Raw genomic sequence first — 21,117 nt, forward strand, 5'->3', positions numbered from 1 at the left:
TTCTCCTGTGGTGACAGGGGCCTAAATACTTTGAGCCTTCACCTGCGATTCCCAGAGTGCACATTAGTAGCAGGAAGCTGGAATTGGAAGTGGAGCTAGAAGTTGAACCTGGTACTACAGTTTGGGATAAGGGCATCCTAAGAGGAATTTTTCTTCTTTCAGATTTATTTAATTTATTTGGAAAGGAGAGAGAGAGAGAGAGAGAGAGAGAGAGAGAGAGAGAGAGATATTACTCAAATGACCACAGCTCGATAAGAAGTGGAGCTCTGATATGGGTTGCTGGCATTTTGGAGAGAGAGAGAGAGAGAGAGAAGAGAGGGAGAGGGAGAAGGAGAGAGAGAGAGAGATATTACTCAAATGACTGCAGCTCGATTAGAACGATAAGAAGTGGAGTTCTGATATGGGTTACTGGCATTTTGGCAGCACCTTAACTCACTGCATCACAACACCAGCTCCATCCTATATAATTTTAAAAAGGAAACCACCTGTATATATTCTTTTGTTTTGTACATAACCCTGCACTTTCTACTTATGAACAGAATAAAAATCGATTGTTTCTTACCACAGCTGAGTTTTTAAAAAAGATTTATTTATTTATTTGAAAGGCAGAATTAGAGAGATAAGGGGAGACAGATTTTCCACCCACTGGTTCACTTTCTAAATGGCTACAACAGCCAGGGCTGAGCTGGACCAAAGCCAGGAGCCAGGAGCTTCTTCCAGGTCTCCCACGTAAGTACAGGGGCCCAAGTACCTGTCCTGTCTTCTACTTTCCCAGGCACATTAGCACAGAGCTGGATTGGAAGTGGAGCAGCTGGGACTTGAACTGGCACCCTAATGCGATGCCAGCACTGTAGGCAGCAACTAAATCCGCTACACTACATTTTATTAATTTTTTGAGAGAGAGTTACAGACAGACAGAGAGAAAGGTTTTCCATCTGCTGTTTCACTCCCCAAATAGCCTCAATGGCCAGAGCTAAACCAATCTGAAGTCAGGAGCCAGGAGCCAAGAGCATCCTCTGGGTTTCACACATGGGTGCAAGCCTGGGCCATCTTCTGTGCTTTACCAGGCCGTAGCAGATAGATGGATCAGAAGAGGAGCTGCTATGACATGAACTGGCACTCAACAAGGGATGCTGGCCCCACAGGTGGAGGCTTAGCCTACTGCCCCACAGCGCTGGCCCCTAGATTGAGATGCTTAGTGTAGCAGGCAGCACAAATTTAACTGACTGGCAACCTTAATTCCATGTATAATCTTAATTTCTCTTGCGTGTGAGATAGCATATTTACAGGTTATGTCAATAAGACGTGGACATCTTTGGGAAACCAATATTCTGCTTATCATATCATATAAATCTGTTAAAAGGCAATTAGAAACTTAATATTGAAATGCAAAACCAAAGTGGATTCCTTTGGTAAATCTTTATTAAGCTCATCCTTTGTTGCCAGTTGCTTTGACACATCCTGAGGCTACAAGGTGCCATCATTTAATTCTTGATTAAAAGGAAAATACAGATGTAAATAAACAATCTTCTATACAAAAGACCACAAGGAGGCACAAATCACAGTGCATTATAACTTTAATAATTTGCTATGACAGCAGGGTTGGAAAAGTACTTTTCAAGTAAAGCATTTATGCCATATGTAGTGAGGAGGAAAGGAACAGCTTGATACCTTAAGGGACCAAGTTGTCATCCAATAATGACATAGGAGATAAACAGCCAGTGCTAGATTAAGTTATAGCAATAGAATTGTGGAAAAGAAGAGATTTAAGACATAATTTAAGAGTAGATTGACAGGACTTGATGGTAATTAAATTGAGAAAATATTAACTGTCATGTACCAGAAAAACATTTGATATTAGTCTTTTTGGATTTGGTTTATTTCACTAAACATAAGGCTTCCAGTTAAATCCATTTTGTTGCAAAAGACAGGCTTTCATTTTTTTATGGCTGAGTAGTATTCCATAGTGTATGTATACCACATCTTCTTTGTCTAGTTATCAGTTGATGGACATCTGGGTTGATTCCGTATCTTACCTATTGTGAATTGAGCTGCAATAAACGTGGGGGTCCAGATCACTCTTTCATATGCTGATTTCATTTCATTAGGGTAAATTCTCAGGATTGGGATGCCTGGTTCAAATGGTACATCCTTTTTCAGATTTCTGAGGAATCTCCATACTGTCTTCCTAATGGTTGTACTAGGTTATGTTTCCACCAACAGTGTTTTAGGGCACCTTTCCCCCAGATTCCCCACCAGCATTGATTGTTTAGATTTTTGGATTTTTACCCCTAAGTTTAATGGGATTTGGAGTCCCATGACAAGTTTTTAAACTGTACTCTTAGAAGTAAGTCCGTAGGAATGTATGCAGAATTATACAGCTTTACAGTTACAAACTTCTCCTTCCCTCTCTTATTCCCACTCTTATTTTTTATTCAGATCTGTTTTGTTGACTTTATACACATATGATTAGCTCTATGTTAAATAAAGAGTTCAATAAATAGTATCAAGAAGAAGAAGATGAAAAAACAAAGAAAACGAAACTGCTCCTCAACAGTAAAGATAATGGCAGCTCAAGTCATCCCTTTTTGAAGTGTCAGTTTCCCTTCTACAGTTTTCGTTTCAGGTGCTCTATTAGTTCTCAAAGATCAGGAAGAATATATGGTATTTGTCCCTTTGGGATAGGATTACTTCACTAATTATGATTTTTCCCAGATTCACCTATTTTGTTGCAAATGACCGATTTCATTTTTTTTTACCACTGTATAGTGTACACATTCCATCATTTCTTTATCCAGTCTTCAGTTAATGGGCATTTAGGTTTATTCCATGTCTTAGCTATTGTGAATTGAGCTGCAATAAACATAGAGGTGCAGATAGCTCATTTGTTTACTGATTTCATTTCCCTTGGATAAATTCCCAGGAGTGAGGTGGCTGGGTCATAGGGTAGGTCTATATTCAGATTTTTGAGGTATCTCCATACTGTCTTCCATAGTGGCTTTACCAGTTTACATTCCCACCAACAGTGGATTAGGATACCTTTCCCCTCACATCCTCACCAGTATCTGTTTTGTTTGTTGATTTCTGTATGAAAGTCATTCTAACTGGGGTGAAACCTTATTGTGGTTTTGGTTTGCATTTCCCTGACAGCTAGTGATCCTGAACATTTTTTTTCATGTATCTGTTGGCCATTTGAATTTCCTCTTTTGAAAAAAAGTCTCTTTAAGTTCTTGGCCCATCTCTTAACTGAGTTGTTTGTTTTATTGTTGTGGGGTTTCTTGATCTCTTTGTAGATTCTAGTTATTAATCCTTTATCAGTTGCATAGGTTGCAGTAGTTTCTCCCATTGTGTCGGTTGCCTCTTTACTTTCCTGAGTGTTTCATTTGCAGTACAGAAGCTTCTCAATGTGATGTGATCTCATGCATTAATTTTGGCTTTGATTGCCTGTGCCTCTGGGGTCTTTTCTTGCAACTCTTTTCCTGTGCCAATATCTTGCAGGGTTTCCCCAGTGTTCTCTAATAATTTGATGGTGTCAGGTTGTAGATTTAGGTCTTTAATCCACTTTGTATGGAATTTTGTGTAAGGTGTAAGGTAGAGGTCTTGTTTCATACTTCTGCATGTGGAAATCAAGCTTTCCCAGCACCATTTGCTCCAGGGATTGGTTTTAGCTCCTTCGTCAAATATAAGTTGATTGTGGAAGCTTGGATTGATTTCTGGCATTTCTATTATGTTCCATTGGTCTATCCACCTGTTTTTATACCAATACTGGGCTGTTTTGATTATAACTGCCTTTTATTATGTCTTGAAATCTGGTACTGTGATGCCTATGGCTTTTGTTTTTGTTGTATAAGATTGCTTTAGCTATTCTAGGTCTCCTTTGTTTCTTTTTTTTTTTTAAATTTATTTTTTATTTTTTGACAGGCAGAGTGGACAGTGAGAGAGAGAGACAGAGAGAAAGGTCTTCCTTTGCCGTTGGTTCACCCTCCAATGGTCGCCGCGGCCAGCGCACTGCGGCCGGCGCACCGCGCTGATCCGAAGGCAGGAGCCAGGTGCTTCTCCTGGTCTCCCATGGGGTGCAGGGCCCAAGCACTTGGGCCATCCTTCACTGCACTCCCTGGCTACAGCAGAGAGCTGGCCTGGAAGAGGGGCAACCGGGACAGAATCCGGCACCCCGACCGGGACTAGAACCCGGTGTGCCGGCGCCACAAGGCGGAGGATTAGCATAGTGAGCCATGGTGCCGGCTCCTTTGTTTCCATATGAATTTCAGCATCATTTTTTCTATCTGTGGTGAATTTCTTTGGTATTTTGATTAATATCACATGAGTCTGCTTTCAGGAGAATAGACATTTTGATAATATTGATTCTTTGAATCCATGAACATTGGAGATTTTCCCATTTTTTGGTATCTTCTGTTTCTTTCTTTAATGTTTTGTAATTCTCATTGTAGAGATCTTTGCCATTCTTGGTTAAATTTATATCAAGGTTTTTGATTTTTTTTTTTTTTGTAGCTCTTGTGAATGAGGATTGCTCTTAGAAGTTCATCCCAGCCTTGACATTGTCTGTGTATACAAAGGCTGTTGGTTTTTGTGTTATGATTTTATATCCTGCCACTTTACCAAACTTCTCCAAGTTCCAATTGTCTCTTGGTGGAGTCTTTTGGATCCCATATATATAATCATGTCATCTGCAAGTAGTATAGTTTGACTTCCTCCTTCCCAGTTTGTATCCCTTTGATTTCTTTTTCTTGCCTAATAGCTGTGGGTAAAACTTCCAGGACTATTGAATAGCAATGGTGAGAGTGAGTATCCTTGTCTGTACCAGGTCTCAGGAATGTTTCCAACTTTCCTCCATTCAATAGGACTCTGGCTGTGGATTTGTCATAAATTGCCTTGATTATATTGAGGAATGTACCCTAATTGAAAAGGTGTTATATTTTATCAAATGCTTTTTCTGCATCTATTGAGCTAATCATATGGTTTTTGTTCAGCAGTTTCTCAGTGTGATATGCCACATTGATTGATTTGTGAATGTTGAGCCATTCATTCATACCAGGTATAAATCCCACTTGGTCTGGGTGGGTGATCTTATGTGTTGTTAGATTGGATTGGCTAGAATTTTGTTGAGGATTTTTGCATCTATGTTCAAGAGGGAAATTGGTGTGTAATTCTCTTTCTCTGTTGCATCTTTTTCAGGTTTAGGAATTAAGGTGATGCTGGCTTTGTAGAAAGAATTTGGGAGGATTGCCCTTCTTTCAGTGTCTTGAGTAACTTGATTAGAATTGGAGTTAGTTCTTCTTTAAATGTCTGGTAGAATTCAACAGGGAAGCTATCTGGTCCTGGGCTTTTCTTTGTTGGAAGGGCCTTTATTACTCATTCAATTTCCGTCTTCTTATGGATCTGTTTAGGTTTTCTGTGTCTTCCTGGCTCAATTTAGGTAGGTTGTATTTTTCCAGAAATTTATCCATTTCTTTTAGGTTTCTCAGTTTGTTGCATAGGACTCTTTGTAGTAATTTCGATGATGATTTTTATTTCTGTGGTGTCTGTTGTTACATTTCTTTTTTCATCTCGGATTTTATTGATTTGGGTCTTCTCCTTTTTTTTGGTTAGTTGGGCCAATGATGTATCAGTTTTGCTTATTTTTTTCAAAAAACCAGTTCTTTGGCTGATCTTTTGTATTTTTTTAAAAGATTTATTTATTTGAAGGTCAGATTTACACACAGAGAGGAGAGTCAGAGAGAGAGAGAGAATAAGAAAGAGAGAGAGGGAGGTCTTCTGTCCACTGGTTCACTCCCTAATTGGCCACAATGGCCAGAGCTGAACCTATCCAGAGCCAGGAGCCTCTTCTTGGTCTCCCATACAGGTGTAGGGGCCCAAGGATTTGGGCCATCTTCTACTGCTTTCCCAGGTGATAGCAGAGAGTTGCATCGGAAAATGGAACAGCTGGAACTCAAACTGGTGTTGACTGGCACTGCAGATGGCAGCTTTACCCACTACGCCATAGTGCCAGCCCCTTGTATTTTGGGGTTTGGTTTATGGTTGTATTTTCTAGATTCTTGAGAGTCATTGATAACTCATTTATTTGGTGCCTTTCCAATTTCTTGGTGTAGGCACCTATTGCTATAAACTTTCCTCTTAACACTGCTTTTGCTGTATCCCATAAGTTTTGATATGTTGTATTGTCATCTTCATTTGTTTCCAGAAAGTTTTTGATTTCTCTTTTGATTTCTTCTGTGACCCACTGTTCGTTCATGAGCATGTTCAGTCTTCATGTATTTGCATATATTCTAGAGATTTCTGAGTTGCTGATTTCCAGTTTCATTCCATTGTGGTCTGAGAAAATGCATGGTATGATTTAGATTTTTTTTTTTTTAATTTGCAGAGACTTGCTTTTTGACCTAGCATGTGGTCAGTCCTAGAGAAAGTTTCATGCACTGCTGAGAAGAATTTGTATTCTGCATCTGTAGAATGAAAAGTTCTGTAGATATCTGTTAGGTCCATTTGGTCTATAGTGTCGATTAACTGCTGTTTCCTTGTAGATTTTCTGTCTGGTTGATCTATCCATTGCTGAAAGTGGAGTATTGAAGTCTAAGTCTCCTTTTAGATCCCTCAACATTTCTTTTAAATAGCCAGGTGCCTGTAATTAGGTGCATATACATTTATAATAGTTACATTCTTCCTGTTGAATGGGTCTCTTAATCATTACATAGTGCCATTCTTTGTCTCTTTTTACAGGTTTTGTGTTGAAGTCTATTTTGTCTGATATTAGGATGGCTAAACCAGCTCTTTTTTGCTTTCTGTTGGCATGGACTATCTTTTCCCATACTTTCACTTTCAGTCTGTGTGCATATTTGTTGGTGTGATGTGTTTCTTATAGGCAGCAAATAGGTGGGTTTTGTTTTTTAATTCATTCAGTCTGTGTCTTTTAACTGGAGAGTTGAGGCCATTTACATTCAAGGTGACTGTTGATAAGTAACGACTTTGCCCTGTCATTTTTCCAAAAATTTTCCTATTTTTTACGTCGAATTTCCTTTAAACTTTTACTGAGAGATTTTCTTCCTTTACCTTCTTTTGTAGTGATGACCATGTTTCTGTATTTCTGTGTATAACTCATCCTTAAGCATGGACTGGGCTGGTGGTGACAAATTCTTTCAATTTCTGTTTGTTATACAAGGTCTTTATTTCACCTTCATTCATAAATGAGAGCTTTGCAGGGTATAATATTCTGGGTTGACAGTTTTTTTCTCTTAAGACTTGCACTATATCTTACCTTCTCTCTGAGCCTGTAAGGTTTCCAATGAGAAGTCTGCTGTGAGTCTAATTGGAGATCCTCTGAAAGTAATCTGGCGTTTCTCTCGTTCACATTTTAGGATCTTCTCTTTATGTTTTACTGTGGTGAGTTTGATTAACAGTGTGTTGTGGTGAAGATCTTTTTTGGTCATGTCTTTTGGGAGTTTTATGTGCTTCCTAAACTTGAATGTTCCTTTCTTTCTCCAAATCAGGGAAGTTTTCTGTTATTATTTCACTAAAAGGCCTTCTAATCTTTTCTCTCTTTCCATGCCTTCAGGAACTCCTAGAACTTGTATGTTCAATCGTTTTATAGTATCTTGTAGATTCCTAACAGTTTTTTTTTCTAATTTTCTCTTCTTGTCTTTGTTTTCACTATATAATTTCCTGTGCTTTGTCTCCTAAGTTGGGTATTCTTTCTTCTGCTTCACCAATTCTGTTGTTAAGGCTCTTGACTGTATTTTTTATTTGTTCTATTGAATTCTTCATTTCATTTTTTAAGACTTTTTTATTTTCTTGAAAGGCAGAATTACAGAGAGAGAGAGAGAGAGAGAGAGAGAAAAAGAGAAAGGTCTTCCATCCGATGGTTCACTCCCCAGTTGACCTCAACGGCTGGAGCTGCACCATTCCGGGAGCTTCTTCCAGATCTCCCACGTGGCTGCAAGGGCCCAAGGACCTGAGCCGTTTTCTACTGCTTTCCCAGGCTGTAGCAGAGAACTGGATCGGAAGTGGAGCAGCCAGGACTTAAACTAGTGCCTGTAAGGGATCCTGGCACTGCAAGTGCTGGCTTTACCCGCTACACCACAGTGCTGGCCTCCTTAATTTCATTTTGATTTTTCTTTAAGCTCTCAGTTTCATGGGAGAAATTTTCTCTCGTGTCTTGTATTGATTTCAGTAGTTCATGCATTTGCTTTTGATTACTTCTATATAATCTTTTTTTTTTTTTTTTTTTTTTGACAGGCAGAGAGAGTTAGACAGTGAGAGAGAGAGAGAGACAGAAAGAAAGGTCTTCCTTCTGTTGGTTCACCTCCCAAATGGCTGCTACGCGTGGCGAACGCACTGGTCCAAAGCCAAGAGCTAGGTGCTTCCTCCTGGTCTCCCATGCAGGTGCAGGGCCCAAGCACTTGGGCAATCTTCCACTGCCTTCTCAGGCCACAGCAGAGAGCTGGACTGAAAGAGGAGCAAGAGGGACAGAATCCTGCACCCCAACCAGGACTAGAACCTGGGGTGCTGGCGCCACAGGCAGAGGATTAGCCTAGTGAACCGCGGCGCCAGCCTCTATGTAATCTTATCAGTTTTTTTAATTCAATTGCTTGCATTTCTTCCAACTCATTGTCTTCACAGTCTAGTTGAAGTGTTGTGTTCTTTTGGGGGCATCTTCCTTATTCTTCTTTCTTGAAATGGTGTGTTTGTTTGACATTTTTGTGGACACTTGTTGGTTTCTTCTTCTTCTTCTTCTTCCTCTTCCTCCTCCCCCCCCACTCCCCTCCCCCTTCCCTTCTCCCTTCTCCTTTCCTCCTCCTCCTTTTTCTGTGGTGGCTTGCTTTCTTTCTTCCTTTCTTCCTTTCTTCCTTTCTTTCTTCCTTCCTTCCTTTCTTCCTTTCTTCCTTTCTTCCTTTCTTCCTTTCTTCCTTTCCTTTCCTTTCCTTTCCTTTCCTTTCCTTTCCTTTCCTTTCCTTTCCTTTCCTTTTCTTTTCTTTTCTTTTCTTTTCTTTTCTTTTCTTTTCTTTTCTTTTCTTTTCTTTTCTTTTTGCTGTGGTGGTTTTCATCTTTGTATTAGGACTCTGTAGATAAGTGGAATGTCTGCTTTCAGTGAATATCTAGAGACTTGTAGTGGGTGTGGCCAGGGAGCTCTGTTCAGTTCCCCAGGGTTAAGGACATGCCTAAGGTGTAAGGTGATATACCCAGGTTTCGTGTGGTTAATCTTCTCTCTCTCTCTCTCTCTCTCTCTCTTTTAATCAGAAGAGAAATTTATTCTGCTCAGCTGAGCTCCTCTCCTCAAAGGAGTCCAATGCCTGAGTACCAACCCCAGTGTGTATAATATTTGTCCACTCTGTCCCAACGACCACACAAAGAATCTGTGCAGTCCTCAGTGTAAGTTCAGGTTCTCCAGCAATGGCTCTCACCAGGTAACCAGTAAGCCTTGAACCTGTAGAGTCTCCCACTATGACTGCCCAGTGTCCCAGCCACACCATGAGTCTTCCCACACACCCTCATTTTTTTTCACAGTCCCAGTACAGTAGCCTCACACAATGATAAGCTCCTGGTCCCCTCTTAGTTCTCCCCACTAGTTAGGAGTCTCCACTTGGCTGGTTGCTGGGCACAGACACAAGCTGGCACAGCTGTTACATATATCCAAAATAGCACCTGCTCTATTGGCTTGTTATAGGATGCCGTTGTAACGTGATCAGGGAGAGAGAAATGTGTCTGTCCTGTCCTTTTTTTTTTCCTCCTCTAGTTTGGCAGGTACACTATCCCCCACAGGGCTCCAGGCTGGGTTCCCCCTAGGTTCCTCCTGTAGCTTTATTGCCAGTGGCTTGGCTGCTGTGGTCTGGTCTCACCTTATTTTCCAACGCTGATGTGTAGGCTCTCAGCTCCTGGAGTCCCAAGTTGTGGGTGTTCACACTCTCCATGTAGGTCCACCATGTCCCTCTAATTTTGGTAGTTTCCTCTGCCATTTTCTCCCTAACTCTTCCCTGAGACTACACTCTCTCTACTTTTTTAAAACTATCTTTTCTTGGACTAGAGCTGTAAGCTCTCTCCCTGCTCCACCATCTTGGAACTGCCCCAAGATTAGTTCTTTATAAGTTTGGTAGAATATAACAGTGAACCCATCCTGTCCTGGACTTTGTTGTTGGGAGGGTTTTTATTACTGATTTGATCTCCATCTTGGTTATTGGTCTGTTTAGGTTTTCTGTGTCTTCATGACTCAATTTTAGTAGATTGTTTGTGTCTAAAAATCTATCCATTTCTTCTAGATTTTACAATTTGTTGACCTATAACCATTTGTAGTAATGCCTCGTGATTCTTATTATTTCTGTCATAACCATTGTAACATCGTCTTTTTTATCCTGATTTTATTAATTTGGATCTTCTCTTCCTACTCCTCCCTCCCCCCTTTTTATTTTACAGGCAGAATGGACAGTGAGAGAGAGACAAAGAGAAAGGTCTTCCTTTTGCCGTTGGTTCACCCTCCAATGGCCGGCGCGCTGTGGCTGGCACACCGCGCTGATCCGAAGGCAGGAGCCAGGTGCTTCTCCTGGTCTCCCATGGGGTGCAGGGCCCAAGCACTTGGGCCATCCTCCTCTGCACTCCTGGGCTACAGCAGAGAGCTGGCCTGGAAGAGGGGCAACCGGGATAGTATCCGGTGCCCCAACCGGGACTAGAACCCAGTGTGCCAGCGCCACTAGGTGGAGGATTAGCCTATTGAGCCATGGTGCCGGCCAACTCCCTCCCCTTTTTTTGGTTAGTTGTGCCAATGGTGTATTGGTGCATCAGTTTTGTTTATTTTTTCCTGAAACCAACTCTTCATTTTACTGATCTTTTTTATCTTTTTTTTTTTGGCCTCAATTTTGTTTATTCTCAAATTTTAATGATTTCTTTCCTTCTACTAATTTTGGGTTTGTTTGTTGTTTTTCCAAGTCCTTTGGATGCATTGTTATATGATTTATTTGATGCCTTTCCAATTTCTTGATATATATACTAATTACTATAAACGTCCCTTCTAACTTTTCCTGTATATCCCTTTGGATAGGTTGTTTTGTCATCTTCCTTCATTTCTAGGAACTTTTTGATTCCCCTTTTGATTTCTTTCATTTAGGATTATGTTGTTCAGTCTCCAGGTGTTTACATATTTTCTAGGATTTCTTTAGTTGTTAATTTCCAGCTTCATTACATTTTAATCAGAAAAGATGTATCTAATGATTTCTTTTTTTTAATTTATTGTGAGTTGCCTTATGGCCTAGTATAGAATCTATCCTAGAAAAGTTACATGTACTGATGAAAAGAATGTGTGTTCTTCTGCTGTGGGATGAAATATTTTGTAGATATCAGTTACATCCATTTGGTTCATAGTTTTGATTAGCTCTGGTTTTCTGTATAATTGATCTCTCCTTTGATGAAAGTGGAGTGTTGAAGTCCCCCATTATTATTGTATTGGAGTCTGTGTCTTCCTTTAGATCCATTAACATTTGTTTAAAATAACCATGTACCCTGGCATTAGGTCATACACATTTACTGTGGTCATGTCTTCCTGTTGAATTGATTCCTTAATCATTACATAATGACCTTCTTTGTCTTTTTAAATATTTTTTTGTGTTAAATTCTATTTTTGTCTGATATCAGGATGGCTACTCCTGCTGGTTTTTGCTTTCCATTAGCATGGAATGTGTTTTTCCATCCTTTCACTTTCTGTCTGTGTGTATCTTTGTTGGTGAAACGTTTTTTATTGCCGGCAGCAAATAGATGGCTCTTGTTTTTTAATCCATTCAGTAAGTCTGTATCTTTGAATTGGAGAATTTAGTCCATTTACATTCACGGTTATTATTGATAGGTAATGATTTGTCCTTCCATTTTCCCATAAATATTCCTATTGTTTGCTTTGGATTTCTTTTGTACTTTTACTTCAAGATTTTCTGCCTTTCAGATTCTTTCATGATGATGACTTTCTTTGTTTATGTGTTTAGCACATGCTCAAGTATCATTTGTAAGGGTGAATGAATGGTGACACTTTTTTAAATTTCTGTTTGTTTTGGAAGGTCTTTATTTCACCTCCATTTGTAAATGAGAGCTTTGCTGGGTACAGCATTCTGGGTTGATAGTTTTTTTCTTTTAGGACTTGGACTGTGTCTCTCTATTCTCTCCTACCCTGTAGAGTTTTTGATGAGAAATCATCTGTCAGTCTAATTGCAGATCCTTTGAAGGTAATCTGGTGTTTCTCTCATGCACAGTTTAGAATCTTTACTTTTGATAGTTTGACTATCCTGTGTCATAGTGAAGATCTTTCCTTATCGTTTCTGTTAGGAGTTCTGTGTGTGTTTCCTGTACTTGAATGTCTCCATCTTTCTCTAAATTGGGGAACTTCTGTGGTATTAGGTCTTCTAATCTTCAGAAACTCCTAGGACATGTATGTTAGGTTGTTTGATGGTATCCCATAAATCTTTTTTTTTTAAATTTTTTTTATTTTTTATTATTTTTTGACAGGCAGAGTGGACAGTGAGAAAGAGAGACAGAGAGAAAGGTCTTCCTTTGCCGTTGGTTCACCCTCCAATGGCTGCCACGGCCGGCGCGCTGCGGCCGGCGCACCGCGCTGATCCGATGGCAGGAGCCAGGAGCCAGGTGCTTTTCCTGGTCTCCCATGGGGTGCAGGACCCAAGCACCTGGGCCATCCTCCACTGCATTCCCTGGCCACAGCAGAGAGCTGGCCTGGAAGAGGGGCAACCGGGACAGAATCCGGCACCCCAACCAGGACTAGAACCTGGTGTGCCGGCGCCGCTAGGCGGAGGATTAGCCTAGTGAGCCGCGGCGCCGGCTGGTATCCCATAAATCTTGAACATTATTTTCAATTTTTTTTTTTCGTATGACTGAGATATTTCCTAAGATTTATCACCTGGCTTGGATGTTCTTTCTTCTGCCTCACCACATCTTAAGTCTTAAAACTTTTCAATGTACTTTTTATTTGACATATTGAATTCTTCATTTTCTAATATTTCAGTTTGATTTCTCTTCTGTGTCTCTAATTCCCAGCAAAATTTTTATTCAGCCATGTCATGTATGGACATGACATTCTTTAACCCATTCTTTTTTTTTTTTTTGACAGTGAGAGAGAGAGACAAAGAGAAAGGTCTTCCTTTTGTTGGTTCACTCCCCAAATGGCTGCTATGGCTGGCACACTGTGCCAATCCGAGCCAGGAGCCAGGTGCTTCCTCCTGGTCTCCCATGTGGGTGCAGGGCCCAAGGAACTGGGCCATCCTCCACTGCCTTTCCAGCTGGACTGGAAGAGGAGCAACTGGGACAGAATCTGGCGCTCCAACCGTGACTAGGACCCGGGGCGCCAGAGCAGGCGGAGGACTAGCCAAGTGAGCCCCGGCGCTGGCCTAACTCATTCTTTAGCGTTCATTCTTTAGCTTATGAATTTGCGTCTCATTGTTTTTGAGTAATCTTTTTTTTTAATTTTTTATTTAATTTTTGACAGGCAGAGTGGACAGTGAGAGAGACAGAGAGAAAGGTCTTCCTTTTCCGTTGGTTCACCCTCCAGTGGCTGCTTCGGCTGGCGCACTGCACTGATCCGAAGGAAGGAGCCAGGTGCTTGTCCTGGTCTCTCATGGGGTGCAGGACCCAAGCACTTGGGCCATCCTCCACTGCACTCCCGGACCACAGCAGAGAGCTGGCCTGGAAGAGGGGCAACCGGGACAGTATCCGGTGCCCCGACCAGGACTAGAACCCGGTGTGCCGGCGCCACCAGGCGGAGGATTAGCCTATTGAGCCACAGCGCCGGCCTTTTGAGTAATCTTATGATTGTTCTTTTGAATTTCTTTTCAGGCATTTCACCAATCTGTTTGTCTTTACATTCTTTTTTTATTTTATTTTTTAAGATTTATTTATTTATTTGAAAGAGTTACAGAGAGGCAGAGACAGAGAAGGAGAGAGGTCTTCCATCCACAGGTTCACTCTCCAAATATCTACAACCCAGAGCTGGGCCAATCAAAGCCAGGAGCCAGGAGCTTCTTCTGATTCTCCCACGTGGGTTCAGGGTCCAAGCACTTGGGCCGTCTTCTACTGTTTTCCCAGGCCATAGCAGAGAGCTGGATTGGAAGTGGAGCAGCTGGGACTTGAACTGGTGCCCGCCCATAGGGGATTCTTGCACTGTAGGTGGCGGCTTTACCCACTATGCCACCTCACCAGCCCCAGTCTTCACGTTCTAATACTGAAGTGTTATGTTCCTTTTATGGAGTCATATTGTCTTTACTTATTCACGTTTCTTGTATTTCTGTGTTTATTTTTGTGCATTTATGGAAACACTTGTTGGCTTTTCCTGTATGACCCTGTTGCATAGTGGATTGTGTGCTCCTTTGGTGGATATCCAAAAGCATGTGCTGGGTAGGGCCAGGGAGATCTCGTCAGTGCTTGTAGGGAGGGTGGACAAGTGTTCACGGAAACACCCAAGTTTTGCGTGTCAGATCCCTTCTGCTGTGAGGAGGGGTGGTATGTTCACCTTAGTTTGCATGCTCACAGTCTCACCTCCTCCCTGCCAAGGTGATCAGTGCCCATGGTGAGCTCACAGAGCTCACAGAGCTCCATTCATGCCAGTGCATGAACCACAATCCTCGGTGTGAGCAGGGGACCCTCTGCAGCAACCCACCTTGGGCACTCCGCGAATTCTGAGCATCTGCAGCCAGATACAGTGATTATCCAGAGACCCAACTCTATTCCACACCCTGTTGTAAACTCACAGAATTCTCACATGGCACGCAGGGCTCCCACAGTCACAGGGAGGAGGGAATCTATTCTTAGACCCACATTCCTTCCCCATCCACAGAGAGAGCCAAGATGTTCCCAGAGGCAGCTGCCTGTTGCTGTTCTGCCTTGGCAGTTTGATTCAGTGATAGAATGAGAGGAGTGCGTCACAGGCCTAAGTGCCTCTTTTTTTGTTTGTTTGTTTGTTTTTTTTTTTTTGACAGGCAGAGTGGACAGTGAGAGAGAGAGACAGAGAGAAAGGTCTTCCTTTGCCGTTGGTTCACCCTCCAATGGCTGCCACGGCCGGCGCGCTGCGGCCGGCGCACCGCGCTGATCCGATGGCAGGAGCCAGGAGCCAGGTGCTTTTCCTGGTCTCCCATGGGGTGCAGGGCCCAAGCACCTGGGCCATCCTCCACTGCACTCCCGGGCCACAGCAGAGGGCTGGCCTGGAAGAGGGGCAACCGGGACAGAATCCGGCGCCCCGACCAGGACTAGAACCTGGTGTGCCGGTGCCGCTAGGCGGAGGATTAGCCTAGTGAGCCGTGGCGCCGGCCCTAAGTGCCTCTTGATGACCCTCCAGACCAGATTCAAAGTCAGTGAGACTGTAGATTTATCCCTCAGATACAATCCCCTTCCTGCTTGCACATAAGCCGCAAGCAGCCTCTACTTGCCTTACTAAGATAATGCTTCCTCCCTGCTAGTCACTGGGTGCCATTGTGTGGAGATCGGAAGAAAGCGATGTGATCTCCCTTCACTGGGTTAGGTGAGCACCTTGTGATCCTCAAAGTTCCTTATCAGTGACAGGGACTGCTGCAAACACCTCTCATCTTGCTCCAAGAAGAGGGCATCTGCTGCTACTCCTGACCGTAGGAGTTGCTGGTGGTGTATCTGCTCACTGCTGTGTGTTTGTACTGTCTGTGCTGATTCATGGCATCTCTCTCCTTTCTGTAGAATTTCTATTGTAAACTTCTCTGCAACGCTGCCCTTGGAATGAAATTCCTCTGCTTTTCTACTGTTATCTTCCCATGGTCAAAGTCAGCATGTGCTTTCGCTGTTAAGCAATCTTGGACTCTGTGTTGGTTTTCTTACTTAATTTTTTACACCAGCCATAAGAAGGAAGTTGTCTTTATGAGGAAGCTGAATTGAGAGATATCATCAATCTGGAGAAGGCTGTATGCACATCTAGTAAACAGACTAGAGCTAAAAGTAAGACGGTTTGATCCTAGAGTCTGTTTTGTACAACTATGCTGTTTTGCCATTGTTTTGAACTTTGTCTTTTTTCTTTTGTTTGCTGTAATGTAGATTTGTGTGTGTGTGTGTGTGTGTGTTTTAAGATTTTTTTTTTTTTATCTATTTGAAAGAGTTACATAGAGAGGTAGAGACACAGAGAGAGGTCTTCCATCCCCTAGTTCACGCCTCAGATGGCCATAATGGCCGGAGCTACACCAATCTGAAGCCAGGAGCCAGGAGCTTTTTTTCCCAGTCTCTCATGTGGGTGCAGGGGCCCAAGGACTTGGGCCATCCTCTACTGCTTTCCCAGGCCATAGCAGAGAGCTGGATTGGAAGAGGAGCAGCCGGGACTAGAACCAGCACCCATATGGGATGCTGGCACTTCAGGGCAGGACTTTAACCTGCTGCACCGCAGCGTCAGCCCCAGATTTTTGTTTTTATATTTTGGTTCTGTTTGCTTCATTTTGAATTTAAAAGCAATATAGACGTGTCCTCATATTTGGTGAGTGTGATTATTTTTGAATGGTTGGTTGGTTGTTGATGAGAACGGAAACATCCTTCAGTTAAGACCTGATCTTCTAGAACATTCCTTAATGATATTTTGTGAAGTTGATGTGAAATGCATGGTAACTCATTTTTGACAGATTGTGTTTCACGTTCAAACATTGGAAATTTTGATTATAAATGATATGACTTTTTTTTGAGTACTTTAGTATAATTCATATAATTTTTTGAGTACTTTAGAATAATTCATATAAAATGTAAATGAATGAGAAATAGTTAAAAACAAATAATTTAGATGTTCAAATTAAGGCTATGAGAATATTTCATAACATTTACCAACTATAGATTTAGTACTGTATTATTAGCTACTGTGAACTATTGGTGATATTGCAACCCATTGCTACCTTCTTTTCCTTTGAAAATAATGAAACTGCATTTCTCTATTTCTTGACTTTTCTATAACACTTTTCCCTTTTCTAAACTTAGATTTAAAATTACTAAGCTATGTCTCTTTATGGAATGCTAGAGTTGGTATTGTTAACTAGTTATAGACCTCACCTTTTAGTAACATGCATGTGATATTTAAAGAGTATATTAGTAAATTTTCACAGAATAAAAGCACATTCAGAGGAAGCAATCACAGTCTTTGTTCAAGAAGTGAAAGGATAATAGCTCCTTTAATACAGCTTAATAAATGCTGAACTTCTAATTATCTAGAAGAAAAAAGTCATTTTTGAGATATGTCTTACCTGGATATTGGCTAAAACATGATTTACAGTATTTGATGCTTGTAATTTTTTAATTAACTTAAATTGCCAGGTTTTATTGTGATTTCATTGATCTCTGTACCTTCTGCAGCATTTAATGACATTCCTAATATTCAGCCATATTCCTATGAGTGAATGATAATTAAATGGCCTGCTAATTTGCAGGAGGTGTTAGGTAATGATTAGTTAAAGTAGTATCTGAACTTTTCTGTATAATCTATATGGAAAGTAGCAACTGCAAATATAGTTCCATTTATATAATTATAATGGTTTTTTATTTATTACTGCAATAGCTTGGTTAGAGACTAAATTATAAGCTAGTGGAAAGCAGTTTTCCCAGCAATTATAGCTAAAATCATTTGAAAATAATTGTGTGAAAGCATTGTCATTTGAAATAATAAGTATTAAATAAATTTACAGATGTTATTTTATTTAATCCTGAAATCAATCTTGTGAGTAAAGAATATCACTATTCTAATTTTACAAAGAAACACCTGGTTTATTGAAGTTAAGTTACCTGAGATCATATAGCTATAGCCAGGACTCCAGACAGACCTATCTGGTGGCAGCACCTAGGTACTATTTATTTATTTATTTATTTATTTTTTAAAGATTTATTTATTTATTTGAAGGTCAGAGTTGCAGAGAGAGGGAAAGAGAGAGGTCTTCCACCTGCTGGTTTACTCCCCAGTTGGCCGCAATGGCCAGAGCTGCACCAATCTGAAGCCAGAAGCCAGGAGCTTCCTCCTGGTCTCCCATGAGGGTGCAGAGGCCCAAGTACTTGGGCCATCTTCTACTGCTTTTCCAGGCCAAAGCAGAGAGCTGGGTCAGAAGTGGAGCAGCCAGGTCTCAAACCGACACCCATATGGGATGCCAGCACTTCAGGCCAGGGCGTTAACCCACTGTGTAACAGAGCTGGCCTTATTTATTTATTTATTTTTAGACTTATTTACTTGTTTGAAAGGCAGAGAGGGAGAGAGAGCACATTTCCATCCAATAGTTCACTCCCCAAATGACTGCAATGGCAAGAAATGGGCCTGGCTGAAGTCAAGAGCAAGGAAGTCAATACGGGCCTCCCACAATGGGTGGCAGGGGCCCAAGCACTTGGGCCATCTTCAGCTGCCTTCCCAAGTGCATTAGCAGGGAGTTGTATTGGAAGTGGAGCATTCAGGTGTCTAACCACTGCTCTGATAACAGGATGTTGGCATCATAGGTGGCAGCTTAACCGGTTGTGCTACATCTGGAGATCCCTAGGTTCTTAACTAGTAGACTAGATTGTGGTGAATTGAGATATGACACTAGAGCTCTGCTTTGATTTGCAATGAACTTTTTATGAAAATATTTAAGTGTCAAATAGATTCCAAATAAAACACTTTGCTTCTGGGAATGTGCTTTTTTACTACTCATGCTGATTCAAATATAACATTTTTAGTTTCAGCCAACTAAATCAGAATTTGTGATAATTTAATGCAATAATGGAATTAAAAAGTTGTAAGGGCCTCTTGATTTGAGATCTTACCATTATATTCAAATAAGAGATATTGTTGGGAATGGAAAGAATGATAGGATTTAATTTTATTTTATTGAGTAGGGATCATGAAACTTTTTCTGTGCAGGGCCAGATAGTAAATATAGTAAATGGCTATGAGAGCCATATGATCTGTGTTGCAACTACTCAACTCTTTGAAAGCAGCTATAGACAATGTGTAAACAAAGAGCAGGACTCTGTTCCAATAAAATAACAAAAAGGGGCGGCAGCCTGGACTTGGCACATTCACAGATCCCTGTTGTTCTACAACCAAAAGCTAAGATTTATTTACAGCAGCACATTGTTTTTGCAGAGTGGAAGTTTTCCTTTATTGAATGTATTGGCAAAAAGAAATTTTCCTAAAAAGACAGCAATAACATAAGGGAAAATGAGTATCTAAAAGTAAAGAATACTTTTCCCACATTTCTGTAACTACTTAATTATTTCATGGATTATTTGATAATTCCAGAATACACTTCTTAAAGTGATCAATTTTTTTAAGTTTGAAAAATGATTAGCGATTTGAAATTTTTGCTAATTCTGATTAACTTTCTTTATCATAATTGGGATTTTTTTTTGTAAAAAAGATGTGACACATAATTGAGTGACTCTTTTTGGAATTTATTTTTAAAAGTCATATCAGCAGATAGACTTGTATGAAAATCTGCAGTTGGATTGTAGGTGCAGAAGTGGAGTACTCTGTTTAGGTGTTATATAAATTTCTTACTATGTGCAGTTTTTACTCTTTAATACTTTCTGGTGCCACAATATTTTAATAAATGTAAGTCATTTGTTGCTGATTTGGTATGATGTATATTAAATCTAGCATATACTTACTCTTCTCAGAGATTCGTCAGCGAACTACAGCTCAAAGAAACCTATCTCCAGCACCACCAGCCTCTAACCAGGGCCCTTCTCCACCAGTTGCAGTGTCTCCTGCACCACCAAAAGATACTTCAGCCCCTGGTGGACCCCCAGAAAGAACTGTTACTTCAGCTGTACCGTCAAATGTGTTACCAAGACGCCTTGGATCCCCTGCTACTTCTGTGCCTGGAATGGGTAAACAGAGCACTTAATGTTATTTACAGTTTATATTGTTTTCTCTGGTTACCAATAAAATGGGCCATTTTCAGACAGCATGGAAATAACATTTCATTTGGAAATAGCAGAGCAGTTATCTGATTAAGCAGGAGTTCCATATTCAATTAGCCATAACTCTTTACAGCTGGCACCTTGTGATACTGAAATCTATTTCTTGAGCTCATTTAACTGTTATGGCTTCTTTGTTTAAATGGCAATAAAACTTTGAACATTTTGTAGTCAACAATATAACATATCTTTTTATATTCAACATTAGGATGACTCCAGATTTATATAAGATAGAGATGGAACACTTTTACCAAACCCTGCACATACATTTTTAAACATGACAGCATTTCGGGAAGAATATTTCCTGCCTTGTGTTGCACAATATTCCTTTGTTCATAAGAGCTGGTAGATTTTTTTTAATAGAACCATAGTATTTTCTGATATTTTATAAAGTTCTTTTAACATACTGTCTTTACTATTTTATTTCTTCATTCTCTTTCAGTGGAGTGGGTCTTTAAGGGAAGAGTCTGTTCTGGAGTGGAACATCTTACCCATGGTTTTTGTTTTTTTTTTGGAATGTGGCTGGGGCATAGAAGTCCACTGCCTTAGTAGATCATATTATTTTGTGTAGATTTATATGTCATCATTGAATATAATAGTAAATTATTTTATTTTAGGATACTTAATGCTAATTTAGAATAGTATTTCATAACTAATTATTAACATGATTTATAATGATTTTGATGTTGGCAGAAATCTTTATTAGTTATTCAGCATTTATGTAATAAAATTAAATATTACTTATTATGTTAGATTTTTTTCCCATTTTCCTTCAAAAATACAGCATACAATTTTAGAAGACTAAAAAACTACCAATTTATAAACAAATAGGACTGACTACAAATTAAATGTATGTCAGCCTTATAATTTTTAAGTAGTTCTTTTTAAAAAACTTTTCAAATTTGGTGGATAATGACATCATTATAAGGCAGCCATATATTTTGTAAAACTGAAAAATGTTAAACTGAAAATTATTCAACTTTCACTTGATTTGAGATACCTATGATTTATCAATTAAAGTTCTGGTTTAAAGAAATTCTAACAGTTTTTAAGAAATAAAAGTTTAGCAACATAAATACAAGGGATTCATCAAAATGTGGAAAGTAGAATTAAAGGTATGAGTTTGTTTTGGTGTTAAAAACAACTTTGAAATCCATACTTTTTAAGTAATATACATTTTTAATGTATTAGGAAAAAGAT

The 21,117-nt window shown here is 40.1% G+C and overlaps 1 protein-coding gene across 14 annotated transcripts in view; it reads left to right on the forward strand.

Moving 5' to 3' along the window:
* The window catches only part of LNPK (lunapark, ER junction formation factor), a 105,109-nt gene that overhangs the window by 52,589 nt on the left and 31,403 nt on the right, over positions 1–21,117 (forward strand). For all 14 annotated transcript variants that reach the window (XR_011387247.2, XR_011387249.2, XR_016230781.1 and 11 more), the window contains one exon: positions 19,615–19,827. Coding sequence is in view for 10 of the 14 variants with exons in the window: in XM_008258775.5 (XP_008256997.2) it covers positions 19,615–19,827 (213 nt within the window). In the remaining 4 variants the exon portion in view is untranslated. The remainder of the gene's footprint in view (positions 1–19,614; positions 19,828–21,117) is intronic.

The sequence above is a fragment of the Oryctolagus cuniculus genome, chromosome 3 (genome assembly GCF_051225735.1).
Source record: "Oryctolagus cuniculus isolate XC-2025 breed Fujian yellow rabbit chromosome 3, ASM5122573v1, whole genome shotgun sequence".
In the NCBI taxonomy this organism is placed as follows: domain Eukaryota; kingdom Metazoa; phylum Chordata; class Mammalia; order Lagomorpha; family Leporidae; genus Oryctolagus; species Oryctolagus cuniculus.